The sequence below is a fragment of the Neofelis nebulosa genome, chromosome 2 (genome assembly GCF_028018385.1).
Source record: "Neofelis nebulosa isolate mNeoNeb1 chromosome 2, mNeoNeb1.pri, whole genome shotgun sequence".
Lineage (NCBI taxonomy): Eukaryota > Metazoa > Chordata > Mammalia > Carnivora > Felidae > Neofelis > Neofelis nebulosa.
The window spans coordinates 185,946,998-185,968,944 of NC_080783.1; the positions used below are offsets into that span (position 1 = coordinate 185,946,998).

General features: G+C 39.7%; 1 protein-coding gene across 5 annotated transcripts in view; it reads right to left on the bottom strand.

Annotated features, from left to right (window-relative positions):
- MAST2 (microtubule associated serine/threonine kinase 2) overlaps positions 1-21,947 on the bottom strand; it is a 236,326-nt gene that overhangs the window by 123,983 nt on the left and 90,396 nt on the right. For all 5 annotated transcript variants that reach the window (XM_058717551.1, XM_058717552.1, XM_058717555.1 and 2 more), the window contains exon 4: positions 16,915-16,946. In XM_058717551.1, the coding sequence (XP_058573534.1) occupies positions 16,915-16,946 (32 nt within the window). The remainder of the gene's footprint in view (positions 1-16,914; positions 16,947-21,947) is intronic.

Here is a 21,947-nt window from a genome sequence, read left to right on the forward strand (position 1 = left end):
ATAGGGAATGTCCTATTACTAAATCCAAAGGTCAATTCTTAAGTGTTCATCTTACATAACCTGTCAGCAGCTTTTGGCATACTTTCTTCTTGTGGCTTTGGAAACACCACTCTTTTCTGGTTTTCCTCCAACCTTACTGGCTGCTCCTTTCCAGTTTTCTTTACTGATGGATTATTCTCACTCCCTGACCAGTAAATATTCAAGTGTCCCAGGGCTCAGTCCTTCTATCTGTTCTTTCTAGACTCACTCACTCACCATGTCAGTGCTGCTCAAACTAGCTGTGGTGAAGGACCAGGTGAAAATTTTAATCCATCGCAAACCACTATAAAATGCAATAGATATGAAATAACAAAAATGATCAAATGCTTGAAGGTTACAACAATATCACTTGCTTATTCTAAATTTTTGTAGTTAATTCACAGCAAATTGGTAACAGTTCTATAACCATCCACCAGTCACCTGACCACATTTGAATAGCATTTAAGGAGTTTATCATCCAATCTCATAACTTTGAATATCTTTTATATGTTGTCAATCTGCAAATATGTATCTCCAAATTAGATTTCATACCTTGATCCCCCAGTTCACATATACAATTGTCTTATCAACACCCTTTCTTGGATGTCAATCAAGCACCAAAGTCCTGATTCTTTCAACTCCCACTTCTGCTCCTCCCAAGAACAGTAAAAGAAAACACCCCTGCTCCTCTCACATATTCCCCATCTTGCTCAGTAAATGGCAACCATATTCATCTAGCTATGCAGCCCTAAAATCTTGTAGTCACCACCAATTCTTCTTTCATATACTAAAATTAACTATCAACAAATATTGTCAGTTTCAAAACATATCCAGAACCTAACCATTTCTTACTACCTCAGCTGCTGCCACCCTGTCTAAGCTACCATGATCTTGACTGATTTTTCTAACTTCATGTACTTCCCTGCTTTCTCACTTCCCTGCTTCTCTAACTTCATGTACTTTCCTACTTTCTCACTCCCATTCTCCCCACACTCTGAGTATGAAGTGACTTCATTAACACCTAAGAAAACTATTCAGTAGAGAAAGAAAAGTTGGAAATGGAGCTGGTACAACAGCTATCCACATTCTGAGGAATGAAATCAAATCCTTACCTTACCCCACATATAAAACTTAATAATGAATCAAAGACCAAAAGTAAGAGCTAAAACCATAAAACTTTTTTTTTAATGTTTTTATTTATTTTTGAGGGGGTTGCCCAGAGAGGGGAGGACAGAGGATCTGAAGTGGGCTCTGTGCTGACAGCAGTGAGCCCGATGCGGGGCTCGAACTCACAAACCATTAGATCATGACCTGAGCTGAATGTGGACACTCAACAGGCTCAGCCACCCCAGCGCCCCTAAAACCATAAAACTCTTAAAAGGAAATAGAGGTAAATCATCACAACATTGTTCCGTTTTCTTAGATTCTGTATTTGCCTATTTGGCCTTTTTTTTTTTTTTTCCAAGCAACCTCTACACCCAATGTGGGGCTTGAAGTCAACATTGAGATCAAGAGTTGCATGCTCAACTGAGCCAGCCAGGCACCCCCCATTTGGCATTTATTAATCATAGGGCCAAACTAACAGCCAAACTTGTTTATATCTCCCCTGCAATCCAGTTTTTGTGAATACACAAAAATCCTCTTACAAACCTTCTGACCAAACCTGAGTCCATACTCCCAAGCCAATTTATCAAACTCCCACATCAAGCCAATATTTCCCCTGCCCTGTATCACTCAGGGCCAAGTACCAGATCACTAAAAATCACCCCTACAGTCCAGAACCCACCATTGTTATTCAAAATAGCCAGTCATAAGGGGGCTACCCTGCCTGCCCTTGCCTTATCTGTAGAAACCCCAATAAAAGCTCTGGTTTTAGGCTTTTCCCTTGCTCCTTTCTGCCTCCTAACCAAATCTGGTGCTTTCTTCATGTGGCCTGCATGGCCTGCCATGCGCCTTTCTCCTGGAGAAACTGTAAGTAGTAAGTTCTTTCAATAGCATTACTCTCTATCTGTGTCATTACTTAGTTACCTTTATGTATTAAGGCCCAGGAAAAAATCAGACCTTGAATTAGTCAATGGTTTCTTAGATAATGATAACAAAAGTACAACCAAATAAAAAGCAAATAAACTGGACTTCATCAAAATTACATATTTCAGTGCATCAGAGGTCACTATCAAGAAAGTAAAACAACTGAGCCTAGGTGGCCCAGTCAGTTAAGCATCTGACTCCTGATATTGGCTCAGGTCATGATCTTGTGGTCATGAGATTGAGCCCATGTCAGGCTCCACACTAAGTGTGGAGTATGCTTAAGTCTTATTCTCCCTTTGCCCCTCTTCCCTGCTTGCACTCACTCTCTCTCTCTCTCTCAAAATAAATAAACTTAAAAATAGGAATAAGTTCAACTAAGGAGGTAAAAGACCTGTACACTGAAAAAGAAAACTACAAAACATTTCTGAAAGAAATTAAAGAAAACATAAATAAATGGAAAAATATCCTATGTTCACACACTGGAAGACAATATTGGTCAATCTGATAATATTACCCAAGTTGATCTATAGATTCAATACAATCCCTATCAAAATCCTAATGATGTTTTTGCAGAAATAGAGAAACTCTTCTGTCATTCTCATGGAATCACAAGCAGCCCTAAATAAGACAATCTTGAAGAACAAAGTTAATTCTTTGATACCACACTTCCTGATTCAAAACTTACTACAAATCTATAGAAATCAAAAGTGTGGTACTAGTATAAGTATAGACATTTAAACCAATGGAATAGAGAGCCCCAAAATAAATGCTCGTATATATGGTCAAATATACAAAATACATTTACTCCAATGGAGTAAAGACAGTCTTTTTAACATATCATTCTGGGAAAACTAGATACTCATATGCAAAAGAATGAAGTTAGATACTTACCTTATACCATAAACAAAAAGTAACTCAAAATAGATCAAAGACCTAAACATAAGAGCTAGAACTATAAAATTCTTAGAAGAAAATACCTGGAGGAAATCTTTAGGACACTAGATCTGGCAATGATTTCTTGGATATGACACCAAAAGCACAGACAACAACAACAACAAAAATAAATCAATTCACTTCATGAAAATTAACATCTTTTATGTGTGCATCAAGGACACTATCAAGGGAGTGGAAAATGCAACCCAAAGAATGGGAGAAAATATATGCGAATCATGTATCTGGTAAGAGTTTAATATCCAGAACATATAAAGAACTCCAACAACTAAGCACTCAGAATAAATCACCCAATTCAAAAATGGGCAAAGAAATTTTTTTCTCCAAAGAAGGTTTACAAATGACCAATGAGCACGTGAAAAGATGCTCAATACCACTAGTAATTACGAAAATGCAAAGTAAAACCACAATGAAATACCACTTCACACTCATTAAGATGATTATTATTTTAAAAATGGAAAATAACAAGTGTTGGCTAGGATGTGGAGAAATTGGAACCCTCATGTATTGCTGGTTGGAATGTAAAATGATGCAGCTGCTGTGGAAAGCAGTATGGTAGTTCCTCAGAAAGTTAAACAGAGAATTACCATATGATCCAGAATTTCCCCTTCCTTTTTTTTTTTTAAGTTTATTTATTTATTTTGAGAGACAGAGACAGCAAGGGTGGGGAAGCAGAGAGAGAGAATTCCAAGCAGGCTCCACACTCACAAAACTGAGATCATGACCTGAGCCAGAACCAAGAGTGCGACACTTAACCGACTGAGCCACCCAGGCACCCCCAGAAAACTCCCTTTCTTGGTATCTACCTGAAATAGAAGTGAAAGCAGAGCCTCAAACAAATACCTGTACACCCAAGTTCACAGCATTATTTGCAATAGCCAAACAGTGGAAGCAACCCAAATGTTCAGCAACAGATAATGGATAAAGAAAATGTGATACATACATACTATGCAATATTATTTAGCCTTGAAAAGGAACAAAGTACTGACACAAACTAAAACATGGATGAGACTTAAAAAATTATGCTAAGTGAAAGAAGCCAGACATAAGAGGCCACATATTATATAATTCCACTTACATGGAATGCTCAGAATAGGAAAATCTATTAAGATAGAAAGTAGATTAGTGGTTACCAGGGACTAGGGGGAATGCAGAATGAGGAATGAATGCTAGCAAGTAGGGGTTTTTCTTTTGGGGTGATAAAGATGTCTGAATTAAAACAGTGGTAATTCCTATAAAACCTTGTGAATACACTAAAAACCAGTGAACTGTATACTCTTAAATGGTGATTATATGACATGTGGATTATACCCCAGTAAAGCAAATTTCCATTTAAAAAAAAAAAAAAAAACAAAAAACCTAGGGCAGATCACATCTTTCTCTGATTAAAATTATCCACCCTCTTTCTGTCCCAATCAGCTGAAAATACAAAATCTTTTCTGTAGCCTACAAGTACTACAAAATCCAGCCTCTGCCTCATATTCTCAATGCCCCACCACCATCATCAGTCCCAATACCACTGTTCACTAACCAACAGCCACCTTGGCCTCTTGCTGTCCTCCAACATGGCAAGCATGTTCCCACCTCAGAACCTTGGCACATGCGTATCCTCTACATGGACTACTCTTGCCCAAGACACATTAGCATCACTCATTCTATACTCTTTCTGTTCTCTGCTCAAATGTCACCTTAATGAGAATATTCCTAGACAACACAATTTAAAATTCCAATCCCTGCTCCAGGGATTGAAGTAGAAACTTTGCTTAAACCCTACTTTACCTCCAGTATCTAGAATAGTGCCTGCACATAGTAAGAACTTAATAAATATGATGGATGGATGAATTTAAACAAATGAACAAATGAATAGAGGCAAAAAAAAAAACAAAACATATATATAGTAACTTGTTTTACAAGGAAACACTTAGTCAAGGGCATTGGCAAGACTCAAGCCCAGGTTGGCCTCTCAAATCCAAGCTCTTCATTTCTAAGCTATACTTCTACTTCCCAATGTAGAGACATTGGAGGGATTACTTGTTAGATGGAAGAGTATTTTGTAGAATGCCAAGATACCACATATATCTAAAAATCCATTTTTTAGTTCCTATTCATTTTAATGCAATGATCATATTACACAAAAAAGCATAACGAGTCATAGCCTCCAAAATTACTGAATTTCATTTATTCTATATTGCTCAGCTACTTTCAAAATTACGCTTATTGAATGAACCTGACTCTCTCTCAAAAGGCAAGACACCAGACTAGATGCAACCTCCAAATCTCTCTGTACCTATAAAGTATACTATAGAGAAAATGCCAAAGGAAATGAGGCTTTATACCTGCAATGGGCATACAGTAGCATCTGCTCTTGCAAGAGCCATTATGGAACAGAGACAAACAGGGATATAAATACAACAGTTCCTTCTCCTTCTAACCAAACCAAGACTCATAAGATAATTATAATAACTTTTTTTAATGTTTACTTATTTATTTTGAGAGAGAGGGAGAGGCCAAGGGACAGAGAGAGGGAAAAAGAGAATCCCAAGCAGGCGCTACACTGTCAGCACAGAGCCCAATGCAGGGTTCAATCTCACCAACCGTGAGATCATGACCTGAGCCAAAAATCAAGAGTTGAACACTTAACCGACTGAGCCACCCAGGCGCCCAATAACTTTTAAGTAATCTCCACACCCAACGTGGGGCTCAAATTCACAATCCCAAGATCAAGAGTTGCATGTTCTACCAATTGAGCCAGTCAGGCATCCCAAGACAATTATAGTAATTTTTAAAACTTCCAGATTCAGCTACAAGGACAAGAAATAATGGGACAAATGGCTAAGTCACTTGTTTTATTAACATCAGTTTCTCCACACTTACTACAAACTTTTAAGTATTCATTAAACTTACTCAAACATCTTATGTTTTGTGGTTTTTACCTTCCTGGCTTCTCTACTGCAAATGCTAAGCCATCCTTTGCTTCCTACTGCATACTTCCTACAAAGACTTAACCAGCTCTGTGCAAAAGAGCTACCATGGAGCTTCAATTATTTGGGGAGATAACAAAGCACAGAGATGAGGTAAGCCAACTGCCTCATTTTATAAGTGAGACAATTCAGGCTCAGAAATTATAGTTCATGTGGAAACCACACATAACTTATTAGTGGCAAAGCATAGATTAGTATCCAGGATTTCTGGCTTCCTTCCAGAATGAAACTTTTCTACTTCTCCAATACTAAAGATAAAAAAACTATTGTTGGCATTAAGGTACCTCTGACTTACTTAAAAATAAATCCTCAAAATAGAAGGATGTAGGGGTGCCTGGGTGGCTCAGTCGGTTAAGTGCCGACTTTGGCTCAGGTCATGATCTCACGGTTTGTTGAGTTCAAGCCCCGCATCAGGCTCTGTGCTGACAGCTCAGAGCCTATAGCCTGCTTCAGATTCTGTGTCTCCCTCTCTCTCTGCTCCTTCCCCACTTGTGCTCTCTGTCTCTCAAAAATAAATAAACATTAAAAAAAAATTTTTTAAATAGAAGGATGTAGCTAATTGAATCTTATAGCCTCAAAACTTAGATCAGTGCCCAACACGTAGTAGGTATTAGTATGCATTTACTGCATGGTCAATTGTTTAAATGTGAGTTACTTTATTAAAAAGTATTTCTGATTCTTTTTTTTTTTTTTAATGTTTATTCTTGAGAGAAGGAGAGACAGAGCGTGAGCTGGGTAGGGGCAGAGAGAGAGAGAGAGAGAGAGAGAGAGAGAGATAGAGAATCTGAAGCAGGCTCCAGACTCTGAGCTGTCAGCACAGAGCCCAAGGCGGGACTCAAACTCACGAACTGTGAGATCATGACCTAAGCCAAAATTCGACGCTCAACCAACTGAGCCACCCAGGCACCCCAAAAGTATTTCTGATTCTGGTCAATTAAATATTTTAAGGCAGTTATAATAAGCCTAACTTGAGATACCACTAAAATGACCAAGATATTCCTTGAATTTAAAAGTAAAATGAGGGCCACCTGGGTGGCGCAGTCGGTTAACCGTCCGACTTCAGCCAGGTCACGATCTCGCAGCCCGTGAATTCGAGCCTCGCATCGGGCTCTGGGCTGATGGCTCAGAGCCTGGAGCCTGCTTCCGATTCTGTGTCTCCCTCTCTCTCTGCCCCTCCCCCGTTCATGCTCTGTCTCTCTCTGTCCCAAAAATAAATAAAAAACGTTGAAAAAAAAAAAATTAAAAATAAATAAATAAATAAATAAAAGTAAAATGACCCCAAATTCCTCCAATTTCAAATAAAAAAACATTTTCCCAGGATACCCCTCCTTCTCCTCTTTGTCCTCCTCAGCAAACTCCATTCATTGAAGGCATACACTCCTAGAAGCTACCTGCCTCAGGCCCTGATTCATTTCACCTAATCTTTAGCAAAGAGCAAATCACAGAGAACTTACAAATAAGAGGAATCAAAAGAAAAAATGCCAGAAATAGTAGAATAGTGACCAAGTACAGGGTTAGCTCAATCTGTAGAGCATGCGACTCTTGATCTCAGGTTGTGAGTTCGAGCCCCACATTGGGTGAAGAGATTACTTAAAACTAAAATCTTGGAGAGTTCCGGAAGATGGCGGCGTAGGAGGACACTGGGCTCACCGCGCGTCCTGCTGATCACTTAGATTCCACCTACACCTGCCTAAAGAACCCAGAAAACCGCCAGAGGATTAGCAGAACGGAGTCTCCGGAGCCAAGCGCAGACGAGAGGCCCACCAAAGAGGGTAGGAAGGGCGGCGAGGCGGTGCGCGCTCCACGGACTGGCGGGAGGGAGCCGGGGCGGAGGGGCGGCTCGCCAGCCAAGCAGAGCCCCCGAGTCGGGCTGGCAAAAGCGGAGGGGCCGGACGGACTGTGTTCCGACAGCAAGCGCGACTTAGCGTCTGGGAGGTCAGAAGTTAACAGCTCTGCTCAGAAAGCAGGAAGGCTGAAGGACAAAGGGAGGGAGAGCTGCTGAGCCCCCTGACGGCAGAGCTCAGCTTGGCGGGGAACAAAGGCGCTCGCCAGCGCCATCTCCCCCGCCCATCCCCCAGCCAAAATCCCAAAGAGAACCAGTTCCTGCCAGGGAACTTGCTCGCTCCGCGCAAACACCCAACTCTGTGCTTCTGCGGAGCCAAACCTCCAGCAGCGGATCTGACTCCCTCCCGCTGCCACAGGGCCCCTCCTGAAGTGGATCACCTAAGGAGAAGCGAGCTAAGCCTGCCCCTCCCGCCCCCGTGCACCTTGCCTACCCACCCCAGCTAATACGCCAGCTCCCCAGCACCACAAGCCTGGCAGTGTGCAAGTAGACCAGACGGGCCACACCACCCCACAGTGAATCCCGCCCCTAGGAGAGGGGAAGAGAAGGCACACACCAGTCTGACTGTGGCCCCAACGGTGGGCTGGGGGCAGACATCAGGTCGGACTGCGGCCCCGCCCACCAACTCCAGTTATACACCACAGCACGGGGGAAGTGCCCTGCGGGTCCTCACCACTCCAGGGACTGTCCAAAATGACCAAACGGAAGAATTCCCCTCAGAAGAATCTCCAGGAAATAACAACAGCTAATGAACTGATCAAAAAGGATTTAAATAATACAACAGAAAGTGAATTTAGAATAATAGTCATAAAATTAATCGCTGGGCTTGAAAACAGTATACAGGACAGCAGAGAATCTCTTGCTACAGAGATCAAGGGACTAAGGAACAGTCACGAGGAGCTGAAAAACGCTTTAAACGAAATGCAAAACAAAATGGAAACCACGACGGCTCGGATTGAAGAGGCAGAGGAGAGAATAGGTGAACTAGAAGATAAAGTTATGGAGAAAGAGGAAGCTGAAAGAAAGAGAGATAAAAAAATCCAGGAGTATGAGGGGAAAATTAGAGAACTAAGTGATACACTAAAAAGAAATAATATACGCATAATTGGTATCCCAGAGGAGGAAGAGAGAGGGAAAGGTGCTGAAGGGGTACTTGAAGAAATTATAGCTGAGAACTTCCCTGAACTGGGGAAGGAAAAAGGCATTGAAATCCAAGAGGCACAGAGAACTCCCTTCAGACGTAACTTGAATCGATCTTCTGCACGACATATCATAGTGAAACTGGCAAAATACAAGGATAAAGAGAAAATTCTGAAAGCAGCAAGGGATAAACGTGCCCTCACATATAAAGGGAGACCTATAAGACTCGTGACTGATCTCTCCTTTGAAACTTGGCAGGCCAGAAAGGCTTGGCACGATATCTTCAGTGTGCTAAACAGAAAAAATATGCAGCCGAGAATCCTTTATCCAGCAAGTCTGTCATTTAGAATAGAAGGAGAGATAAAGGTCTTCCCAAACAAACAAAAACTGAAGGAATTTGTCACCACGAAACCAGCCCTACAAGAGATCCTAAGGGGGATCCTGTGAGACAAAGTACCAGAGACATCACTACAAGCATAAAACATACAGACATCACAATGACTCTAAACCCGTATCTTTCTATAATAACACTGAATGTAAATGGATTAAATGCGCCAACCAAAAGACATAGGGTATCAGAATGGATAAAAAAACAAGACCCATCTATTTGCTGTCTACAAGAGACTCATTTTAGATCTGAGGACACCTTTAGATTGAGAGTGAGGGGATGGAGAACTATTTATCATGCTACTGGAAGCCAAAAGAAAGCTGGAGTAGCCATACTTATATCAGACAAACTAGACTTTAAATTAAAGGCTGTAACAAGAGATGAAGAAGGGCATTATATAATAATTACAGGGTCTATCCATCAGGAAGAGCTAACAATTATAAATGTCTATGCGCCAAATACCGGAGCCCCCAGATATATAAAACAGTTACTCATAAACATAAGCAACCTTATTGATAAGAATGTGGTCATTGCAGGGGACTTTAACACACCACTTACAGAAATGGATAGATCATCTAGACACACAGTCAATAAAGAAACAAGGGCCCTGAATGATACATTGGATCAGATGGACTTGACAGATATATTTAGAACTCTGCATCCCAAAGCAACAGAATATACTTTCTTCTCGAGTGCACATGGAACATTCTCCAAGATAGATCATATACTGGGTCACAAAACAGCCCTTCATAAGTTTACAAGAATTGAAATTATACCATGCATACTTTCAGACCACAATGCTATGAAGCTTGAAATCAACCACAGGAAAAAGTCTGGAAAACCTCCAAAAGCATGGAGGTTAAAGAACACCCTACTAACGAATGAGTGGGTCAACCAGGCAATTAGAGAAGAAATTAAAAAATATATGGAAACAAACGAAAATGAAAATACAACAATCCAAACGCTTTGGGACGCAGCGAAGGCAGTCCTGAGAGGGAAATACATTGCAATCCAGGCCTATCTCAAGAAACAAGAAAAATCCCAAATACAAAATCTAACAGCACACCTAAAGGAAATAGAAGCAGAACAGCAAAGGCAGCCTAAACCCAGCAGAAGAAGAGAAATCATAAAGATCAGAGCAGAAATAAACAATATAGAATCTAAAAAAACTGTAGAGCAGATCAACGAAACCAAGAGTTGGTTTTTTGAAAAAATAAACAAAATTGACAAACCTCTAGCCAGGCTTCTCAAAAAGAAAAGGGAGATGACCCAAATAGATAAAATCATGAATGAAAATGGAATGATTACAACCAATCCCTCAGAGATACAAACAATTATCAGGGAATACTATGAAAAATTATATGCCAACAAATTGGACAACCTGGAAGAAATGGACAAATTCCTAAACACCCACACTCTTCCAAAACTCAATCAGGAGGAAATAGAAAGCTTGAACAGACCCATAACCAGCGAAGAAATTGAATCGGTTATCAAAAATCTCCCAACAAATAAGAGTCCAGGACCAGATGGCTTCCCAGGGGAGTTCTACCAGACGTTTAAAGCAGAGATAATACCTATCCTTCTCAAGCTATTCCAAGAAATAGAAAGGGAAGGAAAACTTCCAGACTCATTCTATGAAGCCAGTATTACTTTGATTCCTAAACCAGACAGAGACCCAGTAAAAAAAGAGAACTACAGGCCAATATCCCTGATGAATATGGATGCAAAAATTCTCAATAAGATACTAGCAAATCGAATTCAACAGCATATAAAAAGAATTATTCACCATGATCAAGTGGGATTCATTCCTGGGATGCAGGGCTGGTTCAACATTCGCAAATCGATCAACGTGATACATCACATTAACAAAAAAAAAGAGAAGAACCATATGATCCTGTCAATCGATGCAGAAAAGGCCTTTGACAAAATCCAGCACCCTTTCTTAATAAAAACCCTTGAGAAAGTCGGGATAGAAGGAACATACTTAAAGATCATAAAAGCCATTTATGAAAAGCCCACAGCTAACATCATCCTCAATGGGGAAAAACTGAGAGCTTTTTCCCTGAGATCAGGAACACGACAGGGATGCCCACTCTCACCGCTGCTGTTTAATATAGTGCTGGAAGTTCTAGCATCAGCAATCAGACAACAAAAGGAAATCAAAGGCATCAAAATTGGCAAAGATGAAGTCAAGGTTTCGCTTTTTGCAGATGACATGATATTATACATGGAAAATCCGATAGACTCCACCAAAAGTCTGCTAGAACTGATACATGAATTCAGCAAAGTTGCCGGATACAAAATCAATGTACAGAAATCAGTTGCATTCTTATACACTAACAATGAAGCAACAGAAAGACAAATAAAGAAACTGATCCCATTCACAATTGCACCAAGAAGCATAAAATACCTAGGAATAAATCTAACCAAAGATGTAAAAGATCTGTATGCTGAAAACTATAGAAAGCTTATGCAGGTAATTGAAGAAGATATAAAGAAATGGAAAGACATTCCCTGCTCATGGATTGGAAGAATAAATATTGTCAAAATGTCAATACTACCCAAAGCTATCTACACATTCAATGCAATCCCAATCAAAATTGCACCAGCATTCTTCTCGAAACTAGAACAAGCAATCCTAAAATTCATATGGAACCACAAAAGGCCCCGAATAGCCAAAGTAATTTTGAAGAAGAAGACCAAAGCAGGAGGCATCACAATCCCAGACTTTAGCCTCTACTACAAAGCTGTCATCATCAAGACAGCATGGTATTGGCATAAAAACAGACACATAGACCAATGGAATCGAATAGAAACCCCAGAACTAGACCCACAAACGTATGGCCAACTCATTTTTGACAAAGCAGGAAAGAACATCCAATGGAAAAAAGACAGTCTCTTTAACAAATGGTGCTGGGAGAACTGGACAGCAACATGCAGAAGGTTGAAACTAGACCATTTTCTCACACCATTCACAAAAATAAACTCAAAATGGATAAAGGACCTGAATGTGAGACAGGAAACCATCAAAACCTTAGAGGAGAAAGCAGGAAAAGACCTCTCTGACCTCAGCCGTAGCAATCTCTTACTCGGCACATCCCCAAAGGCAAGGGAATTAAAAGCAAAAGTGAATTACTGGGACCTTATGAAGATAAAAAGCTTCTGCACAGCAAAGGAAACAACCAACAAAACTAAAAGGCAACCAACGGAATGGGAAAAGATATTTGCAAATGACACATCGGACAAAGGGCTAGTATCCAAAATCTATAAAGAGCTCATCAAACTCCACACCCGAAAAACAAATAACCCAGTGAAGAAATGGGCAGAAAACATGAATAGACACTTCTCTAAAGAAGACATCCGGATGGCCAACAGGCACATGAAAAGATGTTCAACGTCGCTCCTCATCAGGGAAATACAAATCAAAACCACACTCAGATACCACCTCACGCCAGTCAGAGTGGCCAAAATGAAGAAATCAGGAGACTATAGATGCTGGAGAGGATGTGGAGAGACGGGAACCCTCTTGCACTGTTGGTGGGAATGCAAATTGGTGCAGCCGCTCTGGAAAGCAGTGTGGAGGTTCCTCAGAAAATTAAAAATAGACCTACCCTATGACCCAGCAATAGCACTGCTAGGAATTTATCCAAGGGATACAGGAGTACTGATGCATAGGGGCACTTGTACCCCAATGTTTATAGCAGCACTCTCAACAATCGCCAAATTATGGAAAGAGCCTAAATGTCCATCAACTGATGAATGGATAAAGAAATTGTGGTTTATATACACAATGGAATACTACGTGGCAATGAGAAAGAATGAAATATGGCCTTTTGTAGCAACGTGGATGGAACTGGAGAGTGTGATGCTAAGTGAAATAAGCCATACAGAGAAAGACAGATACCATATGGTTTCACTCTTATGTGGATCCTGAGAAACGTAACAGAAACCCATGGGGGAGGGGAAGGGAAAAAAAAAAAAAAAAAGAGGTTAGAGTGGGAGAGAGCCAAAGCATAAGAGACTGTTAAAAACTGAGAACAAACTGAGGGTTGATGGGGGGTGGGAGGGAGGGGAGGGTGGGTGATGGGTATTGAGGAGGGCACCTTTTGGGATGAGCACTGGGTGTTGTATGGAAACCAATTTGACAGTAAATTTCATATATTAAAAAATAAATTAAAAAAAAATGTAAAAAAAAAATAAAATAAAAAAAAAAAATAAAATTTCCATTACACCTTAAAAAAAAAAAAAAAAAAAAAAACTAAAATCTTAAAAAAAAAAAAAAAAAAAAGGACGAGTGACAAAGTACAAATATTTGCTGAACATGATGTTGAAAAGCCACTCCTTTTTAGTTATGTTATACCTACTCGGTAGATCACTCCATTAAGAGCCCTAATAGCACCATTCCTCAGTTTTTAGAAGACTCCGGATACTTGAAAGCGTGGAATTGAGATTCCATTTAGATAGAACTAAATTTAAATAAAGGAATGTGGCTCTTAAATAATAAAAGTGTATCCAAATTTATAATTTTTATTTTTTTAATGTTTGTTTATTTTTGAGAGAGCACAAGTGGGGGAAGGGTATAGAGAGGGGGACAGAGGATCTGAAGTGGGCTCTGTGCTGACAGCAGTGAGCCCAATGTGGGGCTCAAACTCACAAACCATGAGATCATAACCCAAGCGAAAGTCAGACACTCAACCAAGTCACCCAGGTGCCCCAAAGTGTATCCAAATTTAACCCAATAGATTTACAGGAATTCTAAAGCTGGGGTGCCTGGGTGGCTCAGTTTGGTTAAGTGTTTGACTTGGTTTTGGCTCAGGTCATGATCTCATGATTTGTGGATTCGAGCCCCACATCTGCTGTCAGTGCAGAGCCTGCTTGGGATTCTCTGTATCCTCCTCTCTCTGACCGACCCTCCTCTCTCTCTCTCTCTCTCTCTCTCTCTCTCTCTTCCTGTCTCTCTCTCTCTCTCAAAATAAATGAGTAACCTTTAAAAAAAAAAGAAGAAGAATTCTAACACTAATACACCTTAGAAAATTGTAAGAAATGGGGCACCTGGGTGGCGCAGTCAGTTAAGCTCTTGATTTTGGCTCAAGTCATGGTCTCACAATTCATGAGCTCAAGCCCCACATTGGGCTCCACACTGGCAGTGCAGAGTGTGCTTCAGATTTTCTCTCTCCCTCTCTCTCTCTGGCTCTTCCCAGCTCATTCTCACTCTCTCTCTCAAAATAAACATTTTTTTAAAAGAGAATATTGTAAGAAACGAAGCACTAACACATGTATTAAATGATCCTTCCAATAACTATAAGAAAAGAGAAAAACAAAGGTCATACCTTCATTTTATAGATAAGACAACTAAGGTTTAGGAAATAAAGTGATTTGTCTACATTTACAAAGCTGATTAAGTGACAAAGCTAAGACCAAAGTGTAAGGGTTTCCTACTCCTAAGTTGAGATTCTTCTTGTCAAATCACAGTGAGCTTTCATAAAGCAGACAAAGGGGCTTTATAAACAAAAATCTCACAGGACAACTAATTACTAAGGCATTTTTATACAACTAAATCCTAAAATGACAGTAACAGAAAGAATTACATTGTGTTTCATACATTTACAAAAAATGCATAAGATGTATAAAGTACACTTAATAAATAAATATGAATACTGTTGTGTCCTTCTCCTTATATGCTCTATATGGAAAAGTTTCAAGGCCACTATTTAATCATAGCACTATTTCCTAAGAGTTTCCCAAATCTTAGCAAAATCATGGTGGGTGTGGATTGCAGGTACATAAGAATACAGCTTTCCTGGGCCCCAATATGGAGATTCTGACTCAAATAAGTTCAGAATCTGTTCCGAACTTTAACAAGCATTGTAGCAAACTGGTGCAGCCACTCTGGAGAACAGTATGGAGGTTCCTCAAAAAGTTAAAAATAGAACCACCCTATAATCCAGCAATTGCACTACCAGATATTTACCCAAAGGATACAGATTTGAAGGGGTACTTACACCCCAATGTTTATAGCAGCATTATCAACAACTGCCAAACTATGGAGAGAGCCCAAATGTCCATCAATAGATAAATGCATAAAGAAGATGTGATATATGGGACGCCTGGGTGTCTCAGTCACTTAAGCATCGGACTCTAGATTTCGGCTCAAGTCATAATCTCATGGTTCGTGAGTTTGAGCCCCACATCAGGCCCTGCACTGACACACAGAGCTTGTTTGGGATTCTCTCTCTCTCTGCCTCTCCTCCCCTCAAAATAAATAAATAAACGTTAAAAAAATAAAAAGAAGATGGGGGCACCTGGGTGGCTCAGTCAGTTAAGCATTTGAGTCTTGGTTTTAGATCAGGTCATGATCTCACAGTTAATGGGTTCCAGCCCCACATCAGGGTCTACACTGACAGCACAGGGTCTGCTTGAGATTCTCTCTCCCTCTCTCTCTCTACCCCTCCTTTGTTCGTGTGCTCTCTCTCTCTCAAAATAAACTCCAAAACAAAAAGATATAATATATACATATACAATGGAATATTACTCTGCCATCAAAAATAAAATCTTGCCATTTGCAACAACGTGGATGGAGCTAGAGTGTATTATGCTAAGCGAAACAAGTCAGAGAAAGACAAATACCACATGATTTACTCCTATGAGGAATTTAAGAAGCAAAACAGATAAACATATGGGAAGGGGGAATAAAGAGAGGGAAACAAGCCATGAGAAACTCTTTAGAAATAGAGAACTGAGGGTTGATGGAGGGATGTGGGTGGGGAATGGGTTAGATGAGTGATGGGTATTAAGGAGGGCACTTGTTATAATGAGCACTGGGTATTGTATGTAAGTGATGAATCACTGAATTCTACTCCTAAAACCAAAATTGCACAGTATGTTAACTAACTAGAATTTAAATAAATACTTGCGGTGGGGGGAGGAATTTTAAGAAGTATTCTAGATGATTCTGATTAGCCAGATTTGCAGTACTACCCCAACAGAATTCTCAGAGAAAAAGCAAGCCAAGAAAATACAAAGCAATTAAGGTCCAGGGACAAAGATTTTCACCAATTTCCCTGGTCCTAAAGCCAGAATAGAACAAACAGGTGAAAGAAAACCTTATTCCTACCCTGAATCCAAACTTAGCTGCTGCCCTTACCCCCAACTGTCAAAAAAGTTGGCCTCTCCCTAGTCCCATGTTATGAGACAGATATAGATGCTAAGAGTTTCAACCTGAATGTTCTCGAAAAGCTTGAGTCCGTTAAAAACAACAACAAAATGGTAAATCCCAAAACACAAGTATAAAACTGTGATGGGTACTTAAGTAGCAGCTTTTTCCCAAATACTAGGCAAAAACTGAGACAGAGGAGAGGATTTGGGGTGAGAAGGGATGGGGGTAAAGGGGAGGTTCTGACCTAGCAAGAAAAGTTAGTTGGCCCCCAGCTTCCCTGACAGAGAAGAGTCCACAAGGAGAACACACACACACACACACCATGAGTGAGATTCCTCCAAATAATACTTAGAACAGTCCCCAGAAAGGATTCCTAAGCAGGTGTTCATAATAATAATCATCAACTTACAAGCTGCCTCTTCTTGGAAGGCTCAACTCCTTCTGAAAAACAAAGCACAAACACAAGTTAGAAATAAGGACACCTCTAAGTCCTACAGGTCTGCATTAAATGTCCTACAGCATTATCTTAATAATGGTAAAAACTAAATATTTCCAAATGATAATTTCTTCCCTTATCTTCTAAATTCAGTGACTAGTCTTCTAAATAAAGACTAGTCAGGTTAACTACCACCTCTTTATTTTTCCTTCCCAAAGTAACATCTCACAGAGTACTTGTAGCATTTTCCCCACTAGATGGAACCATCTCACCAGTGGAGATTATTCCAGATATTCACTGGGTCAGCCATTAACTGTCGATGGAATTGGAAAGGATTCACCTATCATTAAGAGTCAGAGATATGAAGGAATGACATGGAATTTTTCTTTAATTAAGAAACATTTTAGGGGCGCCTGGGTGGCTCGGTCGGTTAAGCGTCCGACTTCGGCTCAGATCATGATCTCGCGGTCCGTGAGTTCGAGCCCCACGTCGGGCTCTGTGCTGACAGCTCAGAGCCTGGAGCCTGTTTCAGATTCTGTATTTCCCTCTCTCTGACCCTCCCCCATTCATGCTCTGTCTCTCTCTGTCTCAAAAATAAATAAAGGTTAAAAAAAAAAATTAAAAAAAAAAAAAGAAACATTTTAGACAAAGAAGTACAAAAAATTATATAACAAAGAGATGACTATACTCACCACTGGCTTGAGAACAGTTGGGTCCCTGTGACTTGCTTTCAAAATTTATTAGGTCTCACTCCCCTAAGTCCCCACTTAACTATTCTGAATATTTTATCTTTGCCATATGTCTTTATATTTTCTTACATATATATTCACAAATAATTAGTATTGTTTTATATGTTTTTAAATTATATATTTAAAAATCTGCTGACTTGAACATCATAACTGGGAGATTCACCCATGTGGCTATTTTTCACTTTCACACATTACTTCACTCTATAAATTTATTTTGTCACTTATTTATAATATTTATTTATCCATTCTTCAGGAAACAAAATTAATTTTCTTTGCATGTCTTTCTTCTCCATCAGAACAATGCTCCTATAAATAGCCTGCCCTTGTTTCATCATGCACATTATAAAAAGTTTCTTGAAGTATATAGATGTGGAACTGCTAAGTCATAAAGTACCAAAACTTACTACCAAAAATGATTATACCAATTTATCCTCCCCCTCTAACAATTCCCAGACCTATCTCCCAAATTCCTGACACTTCCAATCAGTTGCCTACTCAACACCTCAAATCCAACATGTCCCAAACTGAGCTCATTTTTTCCACAAAAACTGATTCCAACCACAGCCTTTCCCCATCTTAGATGATGGTATTTCTATTCTTCTGGTTGTTTAAGCCCAAACCCTAACCATCTGGACTCCTCTGTTTTTCACATACACATCACATCCATCAGGAATTCTTAATAGCTCTAGCTTTAAAATATATATCCAGAATACAACGAGTTTTCAGATATATCTCCACAGACATACAAACTTAGAATCTCTTAAAAACCTTGGATTTAGTCCTGTTTTAGATATTGGAATGGGGGGGTGGGTATTAAACAGCATAGGGGCACCTGGGTGGCTCAGTCAGTTAAATGTCCGACTTCAGCTCAGGTCATGATCTGACAGTTTGTGGGTTCAAGTCCCGCATCAGGCTCTGTGCTGACAGCTTAACAGCCTGGAGCCTGCTTCGGATTCTGTGTCTCCTTCTCTCTCTGCCCCTCCCCTACTTGCGCTCTGTCTCTGTCTCTCAAAAATAAATAAAAATGTTAAAAAAATAAGATAAACAGCATATACTTGTTATATTATGTAACAATATAGAACACTCTCAAAAAAGACCGGGGCAGCAACAAAACTTACTAAATACATTAAAATTTCTGCAACAAAATATATGATAGCTATGATAAGTGTGTGAAAACTTCATCTAAAGAGTCTCAGTTCAATTTTGTCACCTGAAGAGTTAAAGTCAGGAAAAAACCTCTAGGTTTCTGCTATTGCCAATCTAAGCTACTATGGTCTCTCCCTGGCCTTTCAATCATCTCCTAACTGGTACTCCATTCCTGCTTCTACCCTTACTCTATAGTCTATTTTCAATGTAACAGGGTCCCTTTTAAAGGCCAGTTAGGTCAGGGCACCTGGGTGGCTCAGTTGGTTAAGCATCTGACTCTTTTATTTTTTTCTGAGAGAGAGAGCAAGAGCGAGCAAGTGAGCGAGGGGCAGAGACAGAAGGAAAGAGAATCCTACAAGAAGCAGAGAGAGGAGGGAGAGAAAATCCCTTGCAGGCTCCACACTGTCAGTTGTCAGTTCAGAGCCCAAAGTCGGGCTTGAGCTCACCGGAAGATGGGCTCAAATTTACCTGATGCAGGGCTCAAATTCATGAACCCTGGGATCATGACCTGAACCAAAGTGGGATGCTTAACTGACTGAGCCACCCAGGTGTCCCAGCATCTGACTTTTGATTTCGGTTCAGGTCATGATCTCACGGTTCGTGAGATGGAGACCCCACCTCAGGCTCTGCTGACATGGAGCCTGCTTGGGATCCTCTCTCTCCCTGCCCCTCCCCTGCTTACACTCTCGCACTGTCCCTCAAAACAAATAAATAAACTTAAATATATACATACATACATACATACATACATACATACATACATACATGTCAGACCATAACACTCCTGCTCAAAACCCTCAAATGGCTCCCCAATTTACTCAAGAGTAAAAATCAAAATCCACATAAGACCTAGAAGTGACCCGCCACCCCTCCCCAGTATCTCTGTCCCTTACACTTTGATCCAGACATACAGGACTCTATTATCCATTAAATACATCAGGCATTCCTCTACCTTAAGGTCTTACTCTAAACCACACATTCTGCCTATAATGCTCCTCTTTCCCCAAATATTTCTTTGACTAATTCCCTAACAGCCTTCAAAAATCTTGGTTCAAGTTTACCTGAGTATGAAACCTACTACCCTGATAGCCCTACATAGTATTATCACTTACTTTACACCCTATCACCCTCTTACTCTGCTATAACTTTTTAATTTATCACCAATACACTTTCAATACATTTATCACTCCTAACATGCTATGTAATTTACTTATTATGTTTATTGCTTATTTTCTATCCTCCCCCGACTAGAATCTAAGCTTCATGAAAGCAAGGATCCTAGTATGTTTTATTTACTAATGCATCTCAATGACTTAGTACAGTAATTGGCATATAGCAGATGCTCAAAAAATAATTGTTGAACACATACTCTCCAATACTTGGTGTTTTTAGACTTTTTAGTTTTACTAATTTAATGGCTGTGATGATAGTATGGTTTTTAATTTTTTTAAAACCCACAATCTTGAGATCAAGAGTCACATGTTCCACTGACTCAGCCAGCCAGGCAACCCTGATCATAGTATGGTCTTAACTGGCATTTCCTATAATTATGGGTAAAATTAAGCAATGTTTTATATGTTTATCAACCACTAGGGTTACCTCAACTGTGAGCTAGCTATTTATACCCTGGCCCATTTTTCTATTAAGTTTTCTGTCTTTTTTCTTACTGAATTATAGGATATATTCTGGATAGTAATTATTTGTAAGTTAAATTCATTGTAAATGTTTTCTCAGTCTTATTTTTTTACTTCTATTTTTTTTTTTAAAAATTTTTTTTTTCAACGTTTTTTATTTATTTTTGGGACAGAGAGAGACAGAGCATGAACGGGGGAGGGGCAGAGAGAGAGGGAGACACAGAATTGGAAACAGGCTCCAGGCTCCGAGCCATCGGCCCAGAGCCCGACGCGGGGCTCGAACTCACGGACCATGAGATCGTGACCTGGCTGAAGTCGGACGCTTAACCGACTGCGCCACCCAGGCGCCCCTTTACTTCTATTTTTAATGGAGTCACCAAAAGATTTAATTTTTATGTAATCAAGTTTATCAATCTTTCCTTATCTTTTTTTGTGTGCAAGAACTGCATCTCTGACAAAAGACACATGAATATATTTACTTAGAATTTTCTTCTAAAAGATTTATAGGTTTGCTTTTCACATGAAGTTTGTTAATATACCTGGAACTTATTTTTACATATGAAAGAAGAGAAATCCTATTACATTTTTTTCTAAACATATGACTGATTATCTCAGGTCATTTGTTAAATGATGTTGCAATGTCAGTTTTGTCATATATTAAGTTTTCATAAATGCAGGACTGTCTTTCTTGACTATATTCTGTTCCACTGTACTATCAGCCTCTGTGCCATACCATACTGTTTAATTGGTATAGCTTGACAATAAATTTTAATACTTGTAAGGCAAGTCCACTCACATTGTTATTATTCTTAAAAGTTATGGGAGGTAATCTTGGGGCTTTGTTCTTCCATATAAATTTTAGAGTCAACTTGTAGATAAAAACTTTGACACTGCACTCAATTGAGAGTTGATCTGGGGATAACGGATATACAATACAGACAACTACTATATAAGAACATAGTATACCTATCTATTTATCTCCTGTTTTTTAATGTTATTTATTTTGAGAGAGAGCGAGTGAGTAGGAGATGGGCAGAGAGAGAGAGAAGGAGACAGAGAATCCCAAGCAGGTTCTGTGCTGTCAGTGCAGAATGTGACATGAGACTCAATTCACAAACCATGAGATCATGACCTAAGCCAAAATCAAGAGTTGGACGCTTAATTGACTAAGCCATCCAGGAGCCCCTATTTAGGTTTCCTTTAATATGTTTTAATAAAGTTTGATAATTTGTCAAGTAAGGATTATACAAATATTTTTGTTAGATTTATTTCTAAGTACCTTATATTTTCTTGTTGCCATTACAGCCTATTTTTTAAAAATCTCATTTACTAGGGTTCTTGGGTGGCTCAGTTGGTTAAATGTCTGAGTCTTGATCTCAGCTCAGGTCATGATCTCACAGTTCATGAGATCAAGCCCCACATCAGGATCTGCACTGACAGCGCTAAGCCTGCTTGGGATTCTCTCTCTCTCTCTCTC